Source organism: Ovis canadensis, chromosome 13 (assembly GCF_042477335.2).
Source record: "Ovis canadensis isolate MfBH-ARS-UI-01 breed Bighorn chromosome 13, ARS-UI_OviCan_v2, whole genome shotgun sequence".
Lineage (NCBI taxonomy): Eukaryota > Metazoa > Chordata > Mammalia > Artiodactyla > Bovidae > Ovis > Ovis canadensis.
In genome coordinates this window covers 77,261,748-77,282,993 of record NC_091257.1, presented here as the reverse complement: position 1 = coordinate 77,282,993, position 21,246 = coordinate 77,261,748, and the positions used below count along the sequence as shown (strand labels likewise).

Below are 21,246 nucleotides of genomic sequence, written 5' to 3'. Positions count from 1 at the left end.
GGCTGGGGCCCCTAGTGGCCTCCGCCTCCTCCAGATGGATGTGGAGCGGCCTGCAGGACTGACACTGTGGGTCGAAGCCTCGATCCTGGGCAGGGTCCAGTTTAGACAAGCCCCAGACAGCCCCAGGCTCCAAGGCCATGGGATCCCTTGCCGCTTGGCAGAGCAGCCCCAAACAGCACCCTCCAGCATTTAGTCAGCTTGAGATACAGCCCAGCAAGAGGTTCAGGTGCCAGCTCTGGGGCAGACTGCCTGCCTGGGATCTCAGTCATCCCTGTGGGGACTGTGCAAGCCTTCATCCCCTTTACCCTCCCCTGCTCCTCCCTTAACAGACTGTGACAACATCAGCCCCTCCTGGAGCAGGTGAACTGCAGGAGGTGACATGCTCAGCTCCCAAGGGCTCGGCGAAGGTCACCTGCTGATTCATGCTGTGGAGCTGGGCTTTCCTCCAGGCTCCGCAGAGCCCACCTTCAGGGCAGCCTCTCAGCTCCACCCCACTCCCCACCTACAGGCAGCTCCCAGCCATGGAGAGCAGAACTCTGCTCACACGATGGAGGAAGCATGCCCTTGTCCCAAAGCCCAGAGGGGCCACTCAGCTGCCATAGGTTTTTTCCTCCCTAGGATGAGGAGGGTTCTGAAGACTCCCTGCTTCAGCCCCCGAACCAGCCCTCACAGGCACAATTTCCCACCTTCAGAGAGACTGCCGGTCTCCTCAGCCCTGTCCCTCCCCACGGTCACCAATCCCCTACCCCCTATAGTGGTTCTGAGCTGAGCACACTGGTGTACCACCTCCCCAGGAGCTCCCAGGACAGGACTGTCTCCTCCGACTCCCCACGTCTCCCTACCCCATTTGGAGGTCCTGGGGAGGACTCGGGGGTTGAAAAGCCCGGTGGTCACATCGTCAGAGGTGAAGATGATGACATTGCCTTTGGTGTCCCCGTAACAGAACACAGCCCTGTGGTAGTCCGACCTGGAAACGGGGAGACAGAGGAGACCACGGAGCGGCTGGGCACGTCCGGCAGCGCCGCCCACCCCTCCCTGGCTCCCAAGGCCCTCCTCCACCTCAGGAGTGAGGGCAGAGCCCACAAAGCTTTCCAGCCTGGACCCCAACAGCCGCCAAACATGGGCCCAGCCACCCGGATCCAGACCATCAGGGAACCAGGTTTAAGAGAAATCAGCACATTTAAATAAATAAATAAATAAATGGCTCTGTGGTCCTTCGGCTGCTCTTTGCCAGGTCATCCTACCGATGGACCATGACGTGCTCAGAGCCCTCAGGCCACAGCTGGACAGGCCAGTTTGACAGCTGACCCGGGATGAGAGGGCAAGGAAGAGGAGCCGAGTCTGAGTGGCCTCAAAGAGGGGCCTGAAACAGGAGCGGCTTGGAGGAAAGAGGACCCAGGCGCAGGGGGTGTGGTCACCCCAGAGCTGCTTCCAGAGAGGTTTTCTGGAGACCCCAGCCCCACTGAGTGATGCAGCTGCTGCCAAGACCCGGCAGCACTCTCCTAGGAGACTCACCAGTAGTTCATGGTCAGGACACAGCTGTCCAGATCAGTGAAGGTGAAGACCCGGGCACATTTGTGGCTACTGATATCAAAGAACTCTGGGGAAGAGACAGAGGAGGAGGCCCATATGGGAACCCGAACCCGTGCCCTAGGCCGGAGGTTGGGGGGTGGTCATCTCTGGGGACGGTGAGCAGCCTCACTAGTCACCACCCAGCAGTCCTCCCAGGGGACTCCAGCCCAGCTCATGGTTGACTGAGCGACAGATCTCTCTCAGCGCAGGTGCACGGCTCCCGGCGGCCGGGCGCGGCCCGGGGAGCAGCGGGGACTCACCTATCTTCTGGTCCGTGGACGCAATGGCAATGAGGTTCATGTTGTGCAGACACACCATGTCAATGACCCACATCTGCTGGCTGTGGGACGGATGGATCCGGTAAAGCTGCCAGAAGGGGACAGAGGAGACCTGGTCTGGGGCGGCTCGCTCAGGAGAGCACAGGAGCACAGGGTCCCCACAAACCCTCTCCTGGCCCCCGAGGCCCCAAAGCCAGGCACAGACCCGGTGAGGAGCCCAGCCTTACCACCAACTACAGTGGTGGGCCTTGGATGAGCTTCCAATTTAAAAACCAATGTCCATGTCTGTAAAATGCTTGCTCCTTGGAAGAAAAGCTATGACGAACCTAGGCAGTGTATTAAAGAGCAGAGACATCACTGAGCCAACAAAGGCCCGTCTAGTCAAAGCTATGGTTTTTCCAGTAGTCATGTATGGATGTGAGAGTTGGACCATAAAGAAGGTTGAGTGCTGAAGAACTGATGCTTTTGAACTGTGGTGTTGGAGAAGACTCCTGAGAGTACTTTGGACAGCAAGGAGATCAAATCAGTCAATCCTAAAAGAAATTAACCCTGAATATTTATTGGTAGGACTGATGCTGAAGCTAAAGCTCCAATACTCTGGCCACCTGATGTAAAGAGCCAACTTGTTGGAAAAGACCCTGATGCTGGGAGAGACTGAAGGCAGGAGGAGAAGGGAATGACAGAGGACGAGATGGTTGGATGGCACCACCGACTCGGTGAACATGAGTCTGTGCAAACTTAGGGAGATAGTGAAGGACAGAGAAGCCTGGCGTGCTGCAGTCCATAGGGTCACAAAGAGTCGGACATGACTGAGCAACTGAACAACAAAAAACCAAATTGGGCTTACAGCCGCTTAGCCTCACTTAGCCTCACAGCCGCTTTTAGAGCAGTTTGACAAGCTCATCCGAGTTTTAAATGTGCAGTTTGCGATCCTGGGATCCATTTCCAAGAGACATCTACTGATGTGTTTGCAGGTATTCAAAGAAGCATAAGCAGGAGCGGGCACTGCTGCCCAGCTGTGACAGCAGCAGGCCAGACGTTGCCTGGAAAGGGTGCCCTGCATAAACCCACACACCAACCACTGCGCAGACATTAGGAGCGAGGGAGCTGTGTACATACAAGGCAGAATAGTTACCAAGATCTATTATTACGTGAAAACGTGAGGTGAAAAGCAGCATTCTAATGTGCTACCATTTGTGTATTTAAAAAGAAAGGTGGGATGTGTGTACAGGCACGGAGGAGCACCCCCAAACCGGTCGCAGCAGTTGCCTCCAGTAAGAACAGAATTCAAGTTGGAGAGAGACAGACTCTTCCACACCCGCCCCTCTGTGCCTGAATCTTTCTTCTCTGATATAATTGACGCCTGACATCGGTATTCATTCTGTTTGTTTTGCCTGAGTCTTGTTTACCATCTGCCAGTGTCATCTGGCTTATTAACGAGAAACTGTCCTGCCAGGTTGCGAGGAATGAAAGGAACCACGACAGATGAAGCATCTGAGTGCTGCCTGGCATCAGGGGGAGCTGGGCCAGGCAGGGGTGCCTCCCGCCCTGGTGCCAGCCTCGCACAACGCTTACACAGACAACCTGAGCTGGCATTCCCGGCGGGGGACACCCCGTGCAAAGATGGGTCAGCGGAAACGAGCTGCACTGTCCAGGGAAGAGGAGGAACTTACCATTTACTCCCTGAATAATGCCACGCAGGCTCTGAACTGTCCCATCAGAACCCAGAGCACCAAGAGCAAGAGCCTGCACTGATGGCGGGGCGGGGGGGGGGGCGGGGAGGGGTCAGGACAATGGACCAGGGCCCCAGAAGCCCCTCTCTGGCACCAGGCTAGGGTCGCACCCACACACAATGGAGGTGATGGTAACGCCCATCTCTCTCTACCACCCACCCCCCCATACACACACACATGCTGGTGTTCAGACTAGAAATGGACCCCTGGGAAGTCTCAGAGACTTGCCCAAGCTTGCACAGCTGGTAAGTGAAGCCCAGACTCTGGGGCTTTCAGTTTGGACAACCGTGGACCTACAGTGAGTGTGCGAGGCTGGTGCTTGGTAGCTCCCTCTTGCCAACATCCACTTGCCCAAGCAGCCCCTCAGGGAAGGAGGCCCACGTCTGCGGCCCTCTACAGGAGCCTCCCTCTGTCCTCTTTGGCCATCCCAGGCTATGGCCCTCGGGAGCACCGAGGTGACCACATAGGAGTCACAAGCAGAATCTCAGGCTGTAATGTGTTCCCCCAATAAGCACACAAGACAAAAAGAGGGTGGAATGTGCCAGAAACCCCAGCCTCGGGAACACAGGGATGAATTTCCAGGAGCACCTGAGTGAGTTCCTGGAACTCCAGACCTCAGTTCCCTCCATCAGCCACCGGGGGTGGGGGGTGACCCAGAATGCTCCAAGCCCACAGGATGACGTGACCCCCGACGCAACCAGGAAACGCTCTGCAGGCACAGAGCGTGCTCACTCAGCCTCCTCTGAAGAGTAGGCTTCCTCATCTGCTGGCCTGGCAATGCCAAGTCCACAGCGGCTATTCCTGAGCATTTTATCATTCACCGCACTGGGCCAGGAGCCGACGGCTCAGACGACAGTGATGATGACAGTGTCGGCTTATGTTGGTCAGGTGCTTACTGCGTGCCTTGCCCTGCTCCGAGCACCAGGCATGGATTAGGTCATGAAATTCTCCTGGCAGCCCTGTGTGTAGGGGGTACTGTTACTAAGCCCACTTGACAGATGGGGAAACTGCTACACGGAGAGCGCTATAGTCGCTTCCGTGGTCACACAGCTGAGAGACGCTGCAGTCAGGCAGCATCTATGCCTGGCAGTTGGGCTCCGAGGCCCATGTTCATAGTCACTGTGACTTCCTCCCTGGTCCAAGCAGAAGATTTGAACCAGCAGGACTTGATGGTGGAGCAGGTGGGACAGGGACAGGAGGTTGATCACAAGCACCTTGGTGGATGGTGATGCCATTCACTGCCTTGGGGGGTACAGGACAAGGAAGTCTGGTGGACAAGGCAGGCTACAACGACAGTCAGTCTGGACCAAGTGGGTTTAGGGTGTCTGTTGAGCATACAAGTGCAGTGGACATCTAGGTGGAATCCTAGTCTCAGAAGAGAAGTGTGAGGCTCATGGCCCCACCGGGAAGCCAGACCTGCCCCCAAGAGCAAGCACGGATGCCTAGCCCAGAAGCCCAGAGGAGAAGCCTGCTGGGCTTGAAGGCAGAGGCTCCTTGACCACCCGTGTGGGCCCCGCTCACCCTGAAGGAGCTGGTCAGCATGAAGGACTCTGACCAGAACTGCAGGATGCCGTCCTTGGTGACAGTCAGGAAATGGCCAATCTTCTTGAGCCGCTGGACTAAGAACTCCACTTTCACGATCTCACACCCATGATTCCTGTGGAAGGTGATGAGAGGGGGGCCCAGGCCAAAGTGGAAAAATGCCCAGAGGATAGACAAGCTTCCCACATCTGCACCCCGAGAAACTCGCTCCTTGAGACGCGGGCCCTGCCTCTCCCCTGGGGGACTGTCACCACTAACACTGGTGGCCAGAAAGAGAAGAGACCCACAAATGATGCTGGGGTGACACGGGGATCCCAGAATCATAAGTTTAACCCATGAAATAGCCAGTCAGCTTCCTCATGGTGGGAGATGGCCAGACAAGATCAGGAATAGACGTTCTTTTAAAGGAAAAACGGCCCACAGAAGGCAAGTAGAGTGGGCTTGTGATGAAAACTGCAAAATAAAAGTGTATCCAGCCACAACTCTAATGCTTAGAGATGGAGAGGGGACTCAGGAAGGGGCGCAGGTGCAGGCCGGCCCCAGCCTTGTCCAGACACACCCTTCAGCCCAGGGAGAGGCTCCTTACAGTCGGATGATCCTCATGGGAAGGTGGAAGCATAGGTGGTACTGGCCCCTCATCATTTTCTCCTTCCCCTGGAACTCGCGCATCACATAGTCCACGTACTCCTGCTGCCTCGGGAAGAAGCGCCAGAGGGATGGGTGTTGGCCAAACCAAGCACCGGCTTCCAGTGCCTTCCCCTTCTCCCCCAGCCCCTTCCAAGGGTCTCTGGGAGCCCCCGGAGGCTCTGGCAGAGGGAGGCCGCCAAGCACCGGTGCTGTTCTTGGATCTGCATCGTGCAGAGGGCTATTTGCACACGTAAGTGAAAATGGCACAACAGTACCTCCCACCTTACCTCATGCCTGTAATTCTACATGATCCTCACCTCGCTCCACAGCTGGCATCTCCTCAGAGTCCCTTTATTCCCCCACTGTACAGATAATAAGACTGAGGCCCACATAAGTATAGATGAGTTGCCCCAGCTCATATATCAAGTCAATAGCAGAGAAGCACCCATAAGCCACAGGGGCACCTCTAGGCTCTATTGACCAGCCTCATGAAAATACGGCCAAGGCCAGAGCGGACCACGAGGTGAAGCCATAGCAAGATTCAGGCAGCTATGAAGAAAGATCACGGTGTAGATGACAGAGTTCTAGAAACATGTTTATTATAGAATATTAAGAGAAATGGGCAGTGGAGGTTCAAGAAGAAAGGGACACATGTATACTTACGACTGATTCACATTGTTGTGTGGCAGAAACCAACACGATGTTGTAAAGCAATTAATTACCTTCCAATTAAAAGTAAATTTTAAAAAAGAAATGAAAGCAAAAACTACGTATAAAAACAGAAAGTACATCTATGCCTGGGGGGAGGTGTGAAGAGCTGACTACACGTGGACTGTTGAAGGAAAATCCCTAGGTCTGAAGACTGACTCAGCTAAAGTAACTCCGTAAGTTCGGGCCAGTTTATTCTTCTCTTGCCTCAGTTTCCCAGTCTGTCAAATAGAGGTACATTACCAGCACCTACCCCATAGGGTTCCTGCGAGGTTTGAGTGTGATGATATTTAGAGTGCCTAGGTCAATACCTGCTCTAAATGCTAGTTGTCATTGTCAGCATTGCTACATCAACACATCAGACTGATTTCTGTACTTTACTATGTTTTGTAGTATTCTTAAATGTTGTATATGCTCATTGCAGAACATTTAAAATGTGGGCAGGGGGTAGTGTTATTATTAATATGCTCTAAAACTCTGACACTTTGTGATTTAACAGACACTGAGTGAGCATCAAGGGCCAGGATATTGTGGCATTGGCTGGAACCCCCTTAGCCAAATGGTAGGCCGGTGTGCAGGACTGTTACATGGCAGCTGGAGGCCTCTGCTGCTCACCGCCAGGGGCACAGCTGGCCTCATGCAGGGGTCACCAGCCTTTGTCACACACTATTCTGTCCCCCAGAGGGAACAAGCTGCAGCAAGTCCAGCTCTCAGGAGTCTCAAGAGGGCCCCCTTGAAGACGCCAAGTGTTCCTTCTACCCAGAGAGTCCCCCAGAATCTGCCCCCTGGATCCTCAGCCCTCCTTGTGCCCCTCTGACCAGCCATGGCCCATGCCTCCCAGCCTCCCCCCAGCCTCCCTCCCTCTCTGAGGCAGCAGGGGCGCCTTCCTCACCCAGGTGATGAAGCCATTACAGTTCAAGTCCACCTTCAAAAACAGCGCCTCCAGCATCTCTTCTGACGTATTGCTCAGAATCTTCCTCACAGCCTTAATGAAAGTTTTCATGTCCAGGGCTTCAAGAGAGAGAAGGGAGAACACCATCCTCTTCATCGCAAGTGCCCTGGCCCATCACCAGCCACAGTGTTCCTGGAAGTCTGGGTGTTAGGGGAGGCGGGGTTGGGCATACAGAGGGTCACGCTGCTGGGTTATCTTTTCCATCTTATCTGTTCAACATTCGATCACCCACAAATCCTGGCTCCACACCTGCTGCATGACAGCATTGTGGTGGCCCCAGAGCAATGAGGGGGAACGGGTACTAAAAAAGATCAGATTCGAGATCAGATCCCATTTCTCAGCAAATAAGACCGACCAGGCATTGAGACAAAGAAAACTGATGAAAACTCACAAATAAATAAATAGGAAAGGAGAAAAACTTCAACAATGGCAACAAAGAGACATAAATAAATCCAAAGCTATAGAGGGAGAAGAGATGTGCGTCTTTTAGAGGCAATTAAAATGCAAACTTGGGCTGGAGAGAAAGACGAAAAGGGGAGAGGAACAAGGAACAGAAGGACAAGAACCAAAAATTTTTCCCCTGCTGGGTTTTGTGGCTACAAGGAAATCTGTCTACAGAGGGGTCAATTACTCCTGTCTAGGTGTTTAAAAAATAATCACAGTCTTTAAAAAGTGCACTTTTATGGGGACTTCTCTGGTGGTCCATGCCCCCACTGCAGGGGGCCTCGGTTTGATCCCTGGTCAGGGAACTAGATCCCACTTGCCGCAAGTAAAGATACCCAGTGCCACAACTAAGACCCACTGCAGCCAAAAAAATAAATAGAAACACTTTTCTAAGTGCTTCTAAAACCTGCTGCAAATATGTGGAACTCTCACCTTGGCCTGAAGGCTCTTCTCTAGGACCTCACCTCCCACCACTGTCCCCTTCATTCTCTGCTGCAGCCACCATGTCCCCACACCTGTCACCTCAAGGCCTTTGCACTGCCTGGTTCCTCCACAGGGAAGCCTTTTCCCAGAGACTCTCTAAGGAGGCGGCACAGCACCCTGCCTTGTTCTGCTGCCCCCCTGACCTTCCTCATTACCACCCTGGCTGTGAGCTCAGGGAGTACAGGGCTAAGCCTGTCCCCTCCATGACCAAGTCCTTACGTGAAGCAGATGTTTGTTCCCTGAGTGTGTCCTTCAGCACTGGGGGATGTGATGATGATGACTGGGTACCAGTATCATCTGAGTTTATTCACACTGACTGGCTGATGGTGGTGGGGGGGCGGGGGGGTGGGGCATGAGAAAACTGTGACATAAAGAGGTGGGCTATGAGCCCAAGGTCACATAGCTGGTGAGTGGTGGCACCGAGCCACTCCCAGCAATCTGGGGTCACGCTCTCACCGTGCTCCGTGCTCCTCATGAAACAATCAGCTCTGTGCTACAGTGACAACCGTCATCGCTTACGGCTAGACTGAGGAACAAATGAAAGGCTGAACGAAAGGGGCCCTGCTTAAAGAAAGACCCAGCCTGCTCATCTGAAGTGATAGCCAAGAGCCTTACAAGTTTGAGTGACACGTAACGGTCCCTCTGTGTATCAGACGGACGGCAGCCCATGAGCTTGGAGCCGTCCCCTCGGGGAAGAGCTGGCAGTCTAAGTGACTTTGTGCAGAATTAATGAACAAACGCCTCTTGACAGCACTACAGGGAGAGTCCTTTCATTGCTGTTTAAGAACCTATATATATTGTTCACTACCGTATTATTTTCATATTCTTCTTAAAAACAGCTAACATTCAGAAAACTAAGATCATGGCATCCAGTCCCATCACTTCATGGCAAATAGATGGGGAAACAGTGGCTGACTTTATTTTTCTGGGCTCCAAAATCACTGCAGATGGTGATTGCAGCCATGAAATTAAAAGACACTTACTCCTTGGAAGGAAGGTTATAACCAACCTAGACAGCATATTAAAAAGCAGAGACATTACTTTGCCAACCAAGGTCTGTCTGGTCAAGGCTATGGTTTTTCCATTGGTCATGTATGGATGTGAGAGTTGGACTATAAAGAAAGCTGAGCACTGAAGAACTGATGCTTTTGAACTGTGGTGTTGGAGAAGACTCTTGAGAGTCCCTTGGACTGCAAGGAGATCCAACCAGTCCATCCTAAAGGAGATCAGTCCTGGGTGTTCACTGGAAGGACTGATGTTGAAGCTGAAACTCCAATACTTTGGCCACCTGATGCAAAGAGCTGACTCATTTGAAAAGACCCTGATGCTGGGAAAGATTGAGGACACGAGGAGAAGGGGACGACAGAGGATAAGATGGTTGGATGGCATCACCGACTCAATGGACATGGGTTTGGGTGGACTCTGGGAGTTGGTGATGGACAGGGAGGCCTGGCGGTCATGGGGTTGCAAAGAGTGGGACAAGACTGAGCGACTGAACTGAACTGAAAAAAACTGTTGAGTATAAGAAGAGACTAGACACAAAGGTGTCCTGGAAAGGATGGGTACACTGTGGGGACCAGTCAGGCCCCTGCACATTGCTGCTAAAAAGAAACACTCACCCAGTCTCACACGTATAGTGAACAAATGGTTCATTAAGAGCTCTTGTGGTCCAGTGGTCAAGAATCCACCTTGCAACACAGGGGACATGGGTTCAATCCTTGGTTGGGGAACTAAGATTCCACCGGCCGAGGAGCAAGAAGGCCCACGTGCTATGACTGCTGAGGGCCGCATGCCCTGAAGCCCACGTGACACGACCTGAAAGAGTCTGTGTGCCGCCAGGAAAGATCCCGCTTGACGCAACTAAGGCCTGACACAGCCAAGTAAATAATTTTTAAAAATAGCTCTTGAAGCACAAAAGTGAAAATATCATGTCCCTGGGGAGGGAAGGAGGGAGGGAGTGAGAGTCACTCAATCGTGTCCAACTCTTTGCGACCCTATGGATTGTATGTAGCCTGCCGAGCTCTTCTGTCCAGACAAGAATACTGGAGTGGGTTGCCATTTCCTTCTCCAAGGGATCTTCCTGACCCAGGGATCGAGCACTAGTCTCCTGCATTGCAGGCAGATTCTTTACCATCTGAGCCACCAGGGAAGCCTGACTACCCTTAATACATTCCCTAGGATCAGCATTGTAAAAATACTGTTATTTTTACTGTTATTGTTTAAAAAAAAAATAGTGGTCTACTTCAAAAAGAGGGAGAGGTGATGGCACTTTTAAAATTTTGATCTGTGTGAATATATTACCTGTTCAAAACAAAATACAATAAAAACTGTGGCCAAAACTGTGAATGTTGGGTCCTCCAAGACATGCGTGGTGCCTCCTGGCCGCCAAACACCAGCACCCAAAGAGCTCAGATGAGGAAGCATCTCAGCTTCAGGTCAGACTCCAGCGGTCCCTCCCCAGCTTCACTCTGCTCTTTATAAACAGGCCATTTGTTACCCTTCCTGCCCACATCACAGTGTGACTGTCAAACTCAAACTGATGGGGCAGGGAGCCATGGCCCCAGCATTGGTGCTCCGAGTCTACTGGATAGAAATAAAGATGCCTTAAAGAACTCCAGTAGCAATAATAAGTAAACTTTATGTGTATTTTCCCAAGGGGAAAATTTAAGCTCTGAAGAGAAAAAAAAACTTATGTACAAAGATGTTCTTCACAATGTTATTTAAACTTGGTAAAAAGCTAAAAGTTGGAGACTTCCCTGGTGGTCCAGTAGTGAAGAATCCTTCTTGCAATGCAGGGGACATGGGTTCAGTCCCTGGTCAGGGAACTAATATCCCGCATGTCGTAAGCTCATGCACTGAGACTACTGAGACTGTGTGCTCCAGGATCTGCACAGCACTAGAGGGTCCGTGCACCGCCAGGAAAGATCCCGTATGATGCAACAGAGACACCAAGAGCCACAACAAACACACAAATGTTTTTAAAAAACTAAATGTTTCATTTAGGGAAATGGCTTAGTCGACCGGTGGAGCCCTTGCATTCACTGCTAATGATGGTTCAGCAGATCACATAACATATGAAAAAAAAAAAAAAAAACCTTAAGAAATTAACAGTAAGAGAAAAAGGAGGGTGTGAAATTAAAGTATGGTTACAGACATGTGAAAACACATGCAGTCATCTGGGGCGAAGAGACGGAAGGTGACGGCAGACCTCCCAGCGTGCGTGCCCCGCTGAGTGTGGTGGAACCTACGGCCTGCTTCTGACCCACAGAAGACGGCAAAGGAGACAGGATGTGCGGGACTGTATGCGCAGGACTATGTGATGGCAGCACGCCTCAGGCTGGCTTTCCCACCTCCCTGCCTGGCTTTCCTACCTCCCTGCCTGGCTTGAGTGTTGAAGCCAGCCTTGCTGGTGAGTCCCAGAGGGCCACCAACCAGGCAGCTCTAAGAGCTGAAGACAGTCGCCCTCCAATGGCCAGGACAAACTGAGAGCCCTTAGTCCTGTAGCTTCAAGAAACTGAATTCTGCATCAACTTAGGAGTGGATCTCTCACAAGGACTACCCTGGTGGTTCAGTGGCTAAGACTCCACACCTCCCAAGGCAGGGGGCCTGGGTTCGATCCCTGGTCAGAGAACTGGATCGCACATGTCCCAACTAAAGCTCTCACGTGCTGCAATTGAGCGTTCACATGCCACAGCTAAAGATCCCAAATGCTGCAACTAAGACCCAGTACAGCCTAATAAATAAATACATTTTTTTTAAAAAAAAAGAAGTGAATCCTTCTAGTCAAGCCTAGTTGATACTGCAGCCCCAGCTGACTACTTGGTCACAGCCTGGTGAGACCCTGAGCAGAGGAGCTAGCTAAACTCTGCCCAGACTCCTGACCCACTGAAATGGTGAGATAGTGAACGTGTGTTGATTTAAGCCGTGAATTTTGTAGAAATACCGTTACACAGCAATAGACAGCAAGCCATGCATATGAAATTGTTCAGTTGCAAACACGCTGAAATGCTGACAGTGGTTGTCTAAGTGTCTGGATTAGGGGTATTTTTTCCCTCGGTCCCAAATAGCCTCTAGTGGGCTTACAATACTTACAGAGCATATGATGAAAAGTTTTAAAGGACATACGGGATGCAAAAATGCTTATGCAGCCCGCACCATCCACCCAGGCCGGGTCCTGGGTCCCACCCTGTGCAGAGGCCAGAGGCGGCGCCCATGACTCAGCCTCACCTCCAGTCGAGTTGACCTCGCTCTGAAATGTCTTCTCCATCTCAGCTAGGTTTGCCTCAGTGAACAGCTGAGATTCATATTGGAAGTCAGACGTCTGGCTAACAGAGATGGATGGCGTTGGGGAGCTGAGAACCTCTTTGTTCTTCCCGGGTCCACCTGCAAAGGACACCTGGAACACAGATGATGGCAAGAACCAGGCCCTGAGAGGGGTGACTTCCGGAGCTGAACAGTTTTAAGCACATCTATTGAAAGAGAACAGCTGTGGGGTACATAGTGTTATGGTGTGTTACCTACTGATGCAAACAAGTAGGTCTGAGCCACTTTTAGCCCTAAGAAGTCCAAGGAAGGTCTGACTGCATCCCCTGACTCTGGGGAGTTAACTGTGGCTCCTCTTTTACAGATGTGCTGTGATTGAGGCTTAGAGGTTAGTGGCCACAGCCAAGATCCCACCTCACACATCGCAGGACTCTAATTTATAAGGTGCTTCAGTTTGGTAACTATAGAGTTCCACATCTTCAGTGGTTGGAATTCAAGACCCCCAAGGAGTCCGGCTCCATCTTCCCCAGCTACCATGATCTTGTCTTGACCAGACCAGACACCCCAGGTCAGATCAGATCACCTGCGCACAGAGCCCACCAGCTCACGCAGTCCCCGCCATCAGGGACTCTCAGCTTATTCCTCCTCCTGCTCACCTTCCCACATCCCCTACCTAACCTTCCCCAGCCCTCCACGATTCTTCCGCTCTGCAGCCCCTACACGAGACTCATTTTGACACTTAGCACAGTGTTTCTGGTTACTGGAGGCTCAGGTCATCAAAGGCTGCCTCTCCCAGAAGACTCCAGGTGTGGACTATGTGATAACTGTTGTGTGTTGCCCACTGATATACACTGCCTTGGGTGCTGGGTAGTCAAGGAGACATCGGTCCAGAAAGTCAAAAGACAAGCGGAGGTTGGATTGCTCACCCTCCCTATGCCAAGTATACCAACCACAGAGCTCATCCACCTACAAATCCAACTGTGAACTTGCCCTCATTCACTCAGGGTCTGTGCACATTTGTTGAGTCCCAGACACTGTGAAGACACCAGTGAACAGAGTGGAGACCTGCCTTCATGGAGCCCAGCAGATGAGCTGGTCAATTCTCTCACCAGCCATGCAGCCCCCAGATTAGACATCCCAGCACCAACTTTGGCTCCTCCCTCTGCCTCCTTTCATTCTTACTGACCTTCATATTGCTTCTTACTGTAATCCAGTTCCTAGATCTAAACCCTCCTCTCCCCTACTCCTGCCCCACCTTAAGCCCTAGCCTTCTGCTGGGACAAGTGCAGTGCCCTTCCCGAACTGGGACCAGAGTTTGTTCTTCCCTTCCAATCCACCGCCCAACACTGGAGCCAATCTTCTTTCTGGAAGGCAAGTCTGATCATGACTTGACCCCAGCTGACGCTTTCCAGATTACTCCTGTCATCCCCATCAACTCCTGAGCGTGGCACTCAAAACCCTTTGCCACGCAGCTCTGACCGGTTTCTAGTTTCATTGCACACACCGCGGTCCAGGCACACCAACTGCTCTCCACCGCCCCACAATCACAGCCAACATTCCACATCTGCTCTCGTCCTTCCCTCTCTGTGACACAGACCGTCACCTCGAGAGGTGAAGTCCCACCCATTCTTCAAAGTCTGGCTCAAATGCACCTCCTCCGAGGAGCTCCTCAGTGACTTTCAGGTGGAGTTATCACCGCCACCGCTGTGCTCCCAAATTCTTTGTTCCTATCTGCCATGCATACATGACTCCTGTGCGTGCCTGTCCATACATGTAGCAGCAAGGCATGGTGGGAAACATGACGGGAGAGCCCCAGATCTCTGGACTGGGATTCCTCCTGGCTCCCTGCTCCCAGGCTCATTTAGTGTGGGCTTGTTACCTCACTTCTCTGAGCCACAAGTTGCCTTGTCTGCAGAATCTCTCTCCCTAATACCCACCTTGCAGGGTTGTAGTGAGACAAAATGACACCTGAACACACGTGAAGCCCCACCACATGGTATTACACAATCCATGAGAACTGTTATTTCTCTCCATCTCACAGTGGGTTCTTTATTCATTTATTTTTGGCTGCACTGGGTCTTCCCTGCTGCACACGGCCTCTTTGTTTTGGTGCACAGGGGCCTCTCTAGCTGCGGAGCACCAGCTCTAGGGTGCATGGGCTCAGGAGTCATGACACGTAGGTTTGGTTACCCCATGACACATGGGATCTTAGTTCCCCGACCAGGGATCCAACCAACCCACATCCCCTGCATTGAAAGGCGGATTCTTAACCACTACACCCCCAGGAAGTACCAAAGTGCACTCTTCGAAGGCCGGGGCATTTTAAATTTATCTTCATTTAATCTACACTAGTTGTCTCCCTGTTTCCCAGCCCCAAGCACACAATGGACACTGACTACTCATCTGACTTGATAATACTCTGTACAGCCCATCCTACCGTTATCACAACGTGGCTGGACAAAATTAAGTAGAGTCCAAGACTTCCCTGATAGCTCAGTTGGTAAAGAATCCGCCTGCAATGCAGAAGACACCGGTTCGATTCCTGGGTCGGGAAGACCCCCTGGAGAAGGAATAGGCTACCCACTCCAGTGTTCTGGCCTGGAGAATCCCATGGACTCTACAGTCTGTGGGGTTGCAAAGAGTCAGGCACGACTAAGTGACTTTCACTTTCAAGTAGATACTATAAATCGGTGAACTTAGGTTTATTGCATTCAGCCCATGAAGTGCTTCAAAAGGCAAAACAAGCCTACTGCAACTTGGACTTAAGTTGTCAACATTTTGTAAATATCTAAGCTTGCAACTCCCAGTGCGGAGGCTGATAACCTGATAATCAACAGACGTGGATGCTGTCTGGCAGCTCTGGAATACCCCTTCCATTATCAACTCTGATGATTTTCTTACCTTTCGAGGCAGAGGCTTGTCTCTTAAGTCCTCAGAAGACACAGGTCTTGATCTAGAATAGGGAATCATAGTGGCTTTAACTCTGATCTTTGTAAGGACCATGTGGAGGCTGACCTAGCTGAATCACAGGAGGATGGAAAAGAAGTCAAGGTCAAGGGAGAAGGTGGCTGCCCCAGGCCTGTGGACCCCCAACTCGCATATGACAAGCACCCCACATCCCACTGGGGCTCCTCCAACACAGAGCTTTTCCAGAGCTTATAGCTGCAAGCCTTCTTTCCGCTGATGGGGAGCTGTCTTCCTGATGACCTGAGAGTCCTCAGGTTACTATACTCCTGGCTTCATGCCAGCAGCTTCCTAAAGGCAGTCACCCATTTTACAGAAGTAGAAAAGGCTTAGGTCATGCGGGGGTCCAACTGTAATCCACAGATTAGGGAAATAAGGTCGGGGGAAAGCATGTTTCCAGAGGGTCAAAGGTTTCCATTCATCAAAGGTAGGGCAAGAAGAGCCCCTGACTCTTCACAACGGGCACCCACCCCCAGCCCTCGATGTCCTTGGAGACAGGACTTCTTTAGGGAGCTGACAGGACTCCCCTCATGCAGCATGGGGGCAGGTGCAAGTGCGTGGGAAAGGTCTGTTCCATGGAGCTCTGCTCTGAGAATACAAAGGGCACACTGCCCTAGGTCAACGGACCTCCACAGAGGGTGGAAGACAGTGGTGTGTTAGGGTTATTAGGAGCATCCATCCACCCCATGAGCAAGTGCCACCAGCAGGAATCAAGGGGGCGCTCCAGGACGGTAGGGGAATGGCAGGGAAGAGATGAGTCCCAGACAGGCTCGGGGGACAGAGCAAATGAGCCAGTTTGGCTTGACAAGGTGCTCCTGGGTGGGAGGGGAGGAACGGTGCAAGAGGAAGGAGAAGAAAAATGGAAGCAGGGTCTTAAATACCTTCGCCAGGAAGTCTGAACAGCACGCAGGGCAGTTATGAAAACTCACCAGCCTAAGATGTGGGGAGTGAGGAGGAGAAAGACCAGAGGACTGTCCAGCGGTGTCCCAACCTAAACCGTGTCTCGGTGACAGCCCAGATATAAGGACCGAAGGGGAGAGAAGAGCCAAAGGAAAGGAGACTTGGAGGCCAGGAACCAAGTAACTGAGGGAAATGCCAGAAACATTTCCAGGAAAGGAAACAATGGGGGAAAGTGGTTTAATGCACATGATGCTGGGCTATACAATCAGAGATAAAAGACAAGTTCCTAGAAATATGGGGACTGAAAAATGGCTACACTGAGGGGATAGAGAGAGCAGGAAAAACACACAAAAGGCAGGGTGGGTCAACTGGAAGTCTGAAACGCTCCACAGTGAGCCATGGTGATAAGGAAGGACGTGGAAGATGGCGATGCAAGGTCACCGGTGAGAAAGCTGCAGAGCTGTACTCACGGGTCCATTTCCGGTAAGAATATTCCATGGAGGTGTTGGCACATGCCTAGAGAGAGAGCCTGGAAAAATATACTCCAAAGGTAATGGCAGCTATTTCTGGCACATGAGATCAGAGAGAATGTCTATAGTATAAAACCATGCGTTTCTCTTTATTTTTTAATTCAGAAAAGATTCATGGTAATCTTGAAGATTTATTTAAAGAGTGAATGGTGGGTACAGTTTAGTCATCTGTGAAAGCTCACTGGACAGGAGCGCTGGCGGCAGCGTCTTTCCCAGCATCGAGAAGCACGGCGGACGCCTGAATGGCTGAATAAGTCAGAGCACCTGCACTCGGGACGCCACCCAAGGAGCCAAAAAGATGAATCAGACCTTCAGCAGACGACCAGGGGCAATTTCCAGGAGATACTCAAAAGAAAAGAGTGCACAGAATGAGGCCAATATTTACAAAAGGATGATGAATGGGTGCGTGCTGATACATAGAATGTACGTGTACATGTACCCACATCTGTAAACAGGTCTACCCTTAATAGTTACGGGGCCAAGGGCAAAAGAACAAACACTGGTCCACACAGCAAGTCGTTACTTAAAATGTTCATAGATTAATATACTGTCAAATAAAATACATTCTCTTCATGTGCCTTTACAAATACTTTTCATAACAACCTGGAAGGCCTCCAAGCCCTCTGTCCTGCTGCCCTCTCATTCCTGCTTGGGGGTTGGCGGGGGGGAGCTTGTAAACGGTGGCATGTGGACGGCCACCGTCACCAGTACACCCATACATCCCGTGCCTCCACGGCTCCATGACCACCGCAAGCCTAGGCAGGGCTGCCCTCAAGCCGTGCACTGAGCGACTTCCCTGGCGGTCCAACGGTTAGGCCTCCGCACATCCAACTGCAGGGGGCACAGGTTCCATCCCTGGTTGGACAACTAAGATCTCATATGCTGCAAGGAACAGCCAAAATATAAAAAGAATTTTTAAGAAAGGTTTTAATGATGCACTAAGGAATAGGCCCCCAGACTCTGGAATCAGGCTCAAATGGATTTGGGCAGGTAATTCCAGTATTGAGAGCAGTGGAGGAAGAGGGGCAGTGCACCAGCAGGGCTGACCAGCCATCCTCTACCTCCCTCATCTAGTAGAAAGGGACATGGTCAGATAGGGGACAGAGTAGGTTGCCTGGCTCAGGGCAGGGGCCTTTCTGGCCTGGTCTAAGGGGCTCCTGTACTGTGTACACACAGAACTATCAACATAGACACTAGGGTGTTGATATGGATTATGGAGAGTAGGGGTCCAGTGTGGCGAAAAAGGTGGGCCAGGAATAAAGGAATACAAAAAGTCTGCACTAACAGAAGGCACATATATCATCCTGTTTATATTAAGAAGGCAAGCATGGGTAGGTATACAGAAAATGACTGTATTTTCTTTTGCTTTAAAGTCTGGGTTAACAAGTTAACTAAAGTCAACATCACTCATGAGGGAGCCAAAGGCCATGCCTCATGGTGTGCTGGACTCTGGACCACTGCTTTTGCGGTATCCCCTACAAACCCATAACCTGACAGTCCCAAACTGAAGGACATTCTACTAAATAAGTAGGCTTCACTCTTAAAAATCTTAGTGTCATGAAGGACAAAGATTAAAGCACATTGAAGGTGACTGAAGAGAGGTAACGACTAAAGGCAATGTGTGATCTGAACTGGATCCTAGACTCGGGAAGCAAAAGGTCTCAAGGGCATTAGGACCATCAGTGAAATTTAAACATGCCTTTACATTTTTAGGTGATATTGATGTTGTTTCCTGCTTATTAGAAGATCTGGGCAAAGGGGAGTTCTTTATACTATTCTTAAAACTACTTAAAATTTTATTATTTCAAAACTATAAGTTTTATGAGAGAAACGTGAGTTTAACCAGAAGAGTGGAGCTGTTTGTGTTCAAGGACTGAGGCCACAAAAGGGAAAAAATACTGGTGGAGGACAATTAATGATACCCAAGAGCAAAGCACAAGAAGCAGAGAAGTACTGGCAGGGAAAGATTTAGCTGGAGAGTTAAATATCCATGTAGGATGAGAGCAGATGAGAGGAAGCCTGCTCTGAGGGGAAGGCAGCTGGGGTTGGGGTGGGGGGTTTGGTACAAACCTGGAAACAAGAGTGAGAGCTTAGAACAGCCACTAGGGGAGCAGGCAGGCAATGGGAGAATAACTGGTTTGCTGTTTTTAAGAATCTGTAGCAGCAGGTGACTCCAAGTGCAGTAAAGCTGCCCTGGAAATCGAGCTGAGAGAGGCTCAGCTCTCCTGTTTGGCCTTGAGTCTCAGGTATGCAAAGAACTGACTCATCAGAAAAGACCCTGATGCTGGCAAAGATTGAGGGCGGGAGAAGGGGACAACAGAGGACGAGATGGTTGGATGGCATCACCAACTGGATGGACAGGAGTTTGGGCAAGCTCTGGGAGATGGTGAAGGACAGGAAAGCCTGGTGTGCTGCAGCCGACGGGGTGACAGAGCTGGGCACAACTGAACGCCTGACCACTGGCTCTCAGGGCCCCGGGGGCGTGTGAGAGACTAACCCCAGACTCTCACTCACCCTGACCCGATCTGCTCTCCCCAGTTAAGACTGCTCGCTGTATTTAACGGAGGCTTATTGGTGTTCAACTTCCTCCTCGGCTGAGACATCTTGGCAGCCAGCCCCAGGTCCGGAGCGGCTCCTCTGTGGTCGCTATGGAGCTCCGAGGGCCTCCACAGACTGCAGGGCCAGTTGGCCACACTTAGAACCAGGAAAATGAGACAGAATTCCACACGCAGAACACAAAATGGAACATCAGAATCCATCCCACAAACCGTTACCACGCGGCCATTTTTCACCCAATCTGAGACACTCTTGTGATGAAGTTGGACTGAGAGCAGACAAGTCGACAGGAGCAGCGCCAGTACTTGGAGCCAGGACACATGTGAGTGGAGGACGATCCACAGGACAAGGGCAGCACCGAGAACCCACCTGCCATGGAAACCATGGAAAATGCCAGCAAGTCTGATGATAAATCCAGAAGGCCAACTGGCCCCCCAGTTGGGGGGACAGTGGAAGGCACAGCAGCCTTCTTAACATGAGCTGCACAAGCTCCAAATCTTGATTTGGCTGCATTGGGTCTTAGTTGCAGCATGCAGGATCTTCACTGCCACTGGTGGGACCTTTTGTTGCAGCATACCAACTCTCCAATCGTGGCTCGAGGGCTCGTTATTGTCGCTCAAGGGGTCGAGGAGCTGCAGCACGTAGGCCGAGTTGTTCCGTGGTAGGTGGGATCTTAGTTCCCCAACTAGGGACTGAACCTGTGTGCCCTGCATTGCATGGAGGATTCTTAACCACTGGACCACCAGGGAAATCCCGAGCTCCAAAACAGGAGGTGACAAGAGAATTGTGTGTGGCACGAGGGTCTTATAAACCCAGACTTCAAGGCAGGCCTGGACTCGAGGCAGCACTGTTCAGTCTTGCCCCTGGCCCAATTCAGCAGCATCAGTTGGTCAAAGGTAAATCTCTTGTGGGAGAATTCAACCAGGGATATGGATTACACGCTGAGTCACATTTCATGATTACCCAGATGTTACCAAAATGTTAACTGACCACCAAGCCAAGACGCCCCTCCCCAGATCTTCATCACATAGAGACCACCCACAGACAGAAATTCCTGCTCCCGTTTCATCAACAGTGAAGACAAAAGATTTCATCATACTGTAAAACATGAGTGGAGTGGTTCAATGAAATGTCATAAAAGATGCAGGTCTTTTAAAGCAGTTTTATTAAACTGGGTATTAATAAACTAGAAGGGTTTATTTAAATTTTAAAAAAGAAGAAAAAACAGAAACAAAGCTGATGGTGCTACATTTGACTGTTCCCCACTGTTTTTTTGACTTTAAGCTTTCATTTTCCAATCCAATGTTATCATTTCTACTTACAGGTGTCCATGTTTATCCACATTTTTTACATGGGTCTAAAACATGCTAGATTCATTCACAATAAATATCATTTTCCTTCCCAAACAAGAAACATCAGAACAGGGAAATTAGTTAAGATGCATTCCACTTTTTAGGTAAGAAAAACTTCAGAAAACCCCTGCCTAAGAATAAAAAAATCATGATAACCAGTAACTCATTTAAAAACAGAAGCAGAAGGGAAGGTGTTGAAGGAAAGAAAAAAATCTAGACAAAACCTCAGTACAACACAATCCTGGAGAAAGCTCAAAGTCCTACTCAACGCCTACAAGTTGAGGCATCACTCGCCAATGCCAAGGAGACCCTACTCTGCTCCCTAACAGTGGAGATGGGATG

At 50.8% G+C, this 21,246-nt stretch overlaps 1 protein-coding gene across 1 annotated transcript in view; it reads right to left on the bottom strand.

Moving 5' to 3' along the window:
- EFCAB8 (EF-hand calcium binding domain 8) overlaps positions 1–15,572 on the bottom strand; it is a 47,022-nt gene extending 31,450 nt beyond the window's left edge. The window contains exons 1-8 of the mRNA XM_069546358.1: positions 15,504–15,572; positions 12,567–12,735; positions 7,353–7,471; positions 5,712–5,815; positions 5,105–5,240; positions 1,833–1,938; positions 1,516–1,600; positions 843–967 (exon numbers count right to left, since the gene is read on the bottom strand). Of these exons, the coding sequence (XP_069402459.1) occupies positions 843–967; positions 1,516–1,600; positions 1,833–1,938; positions 5,105–5,240; positions 5,712–5,815; positions 7,353–7,471; positions 12,567–12,735; positions 15,504–15,572 (913 nt within the window). The remainder of the gene's footprint in view (positions 1–842; positions 968–1,515; positions 1,601–1,832; positions 1,939–5,104; positions 5,241–5,711; positions 5,816–7,352; positions 7,472–12,566; positions 12,736–15,503) is intronic.
- Positions 15,573–21,246: the final 5,674 nt, after the last annotated feature.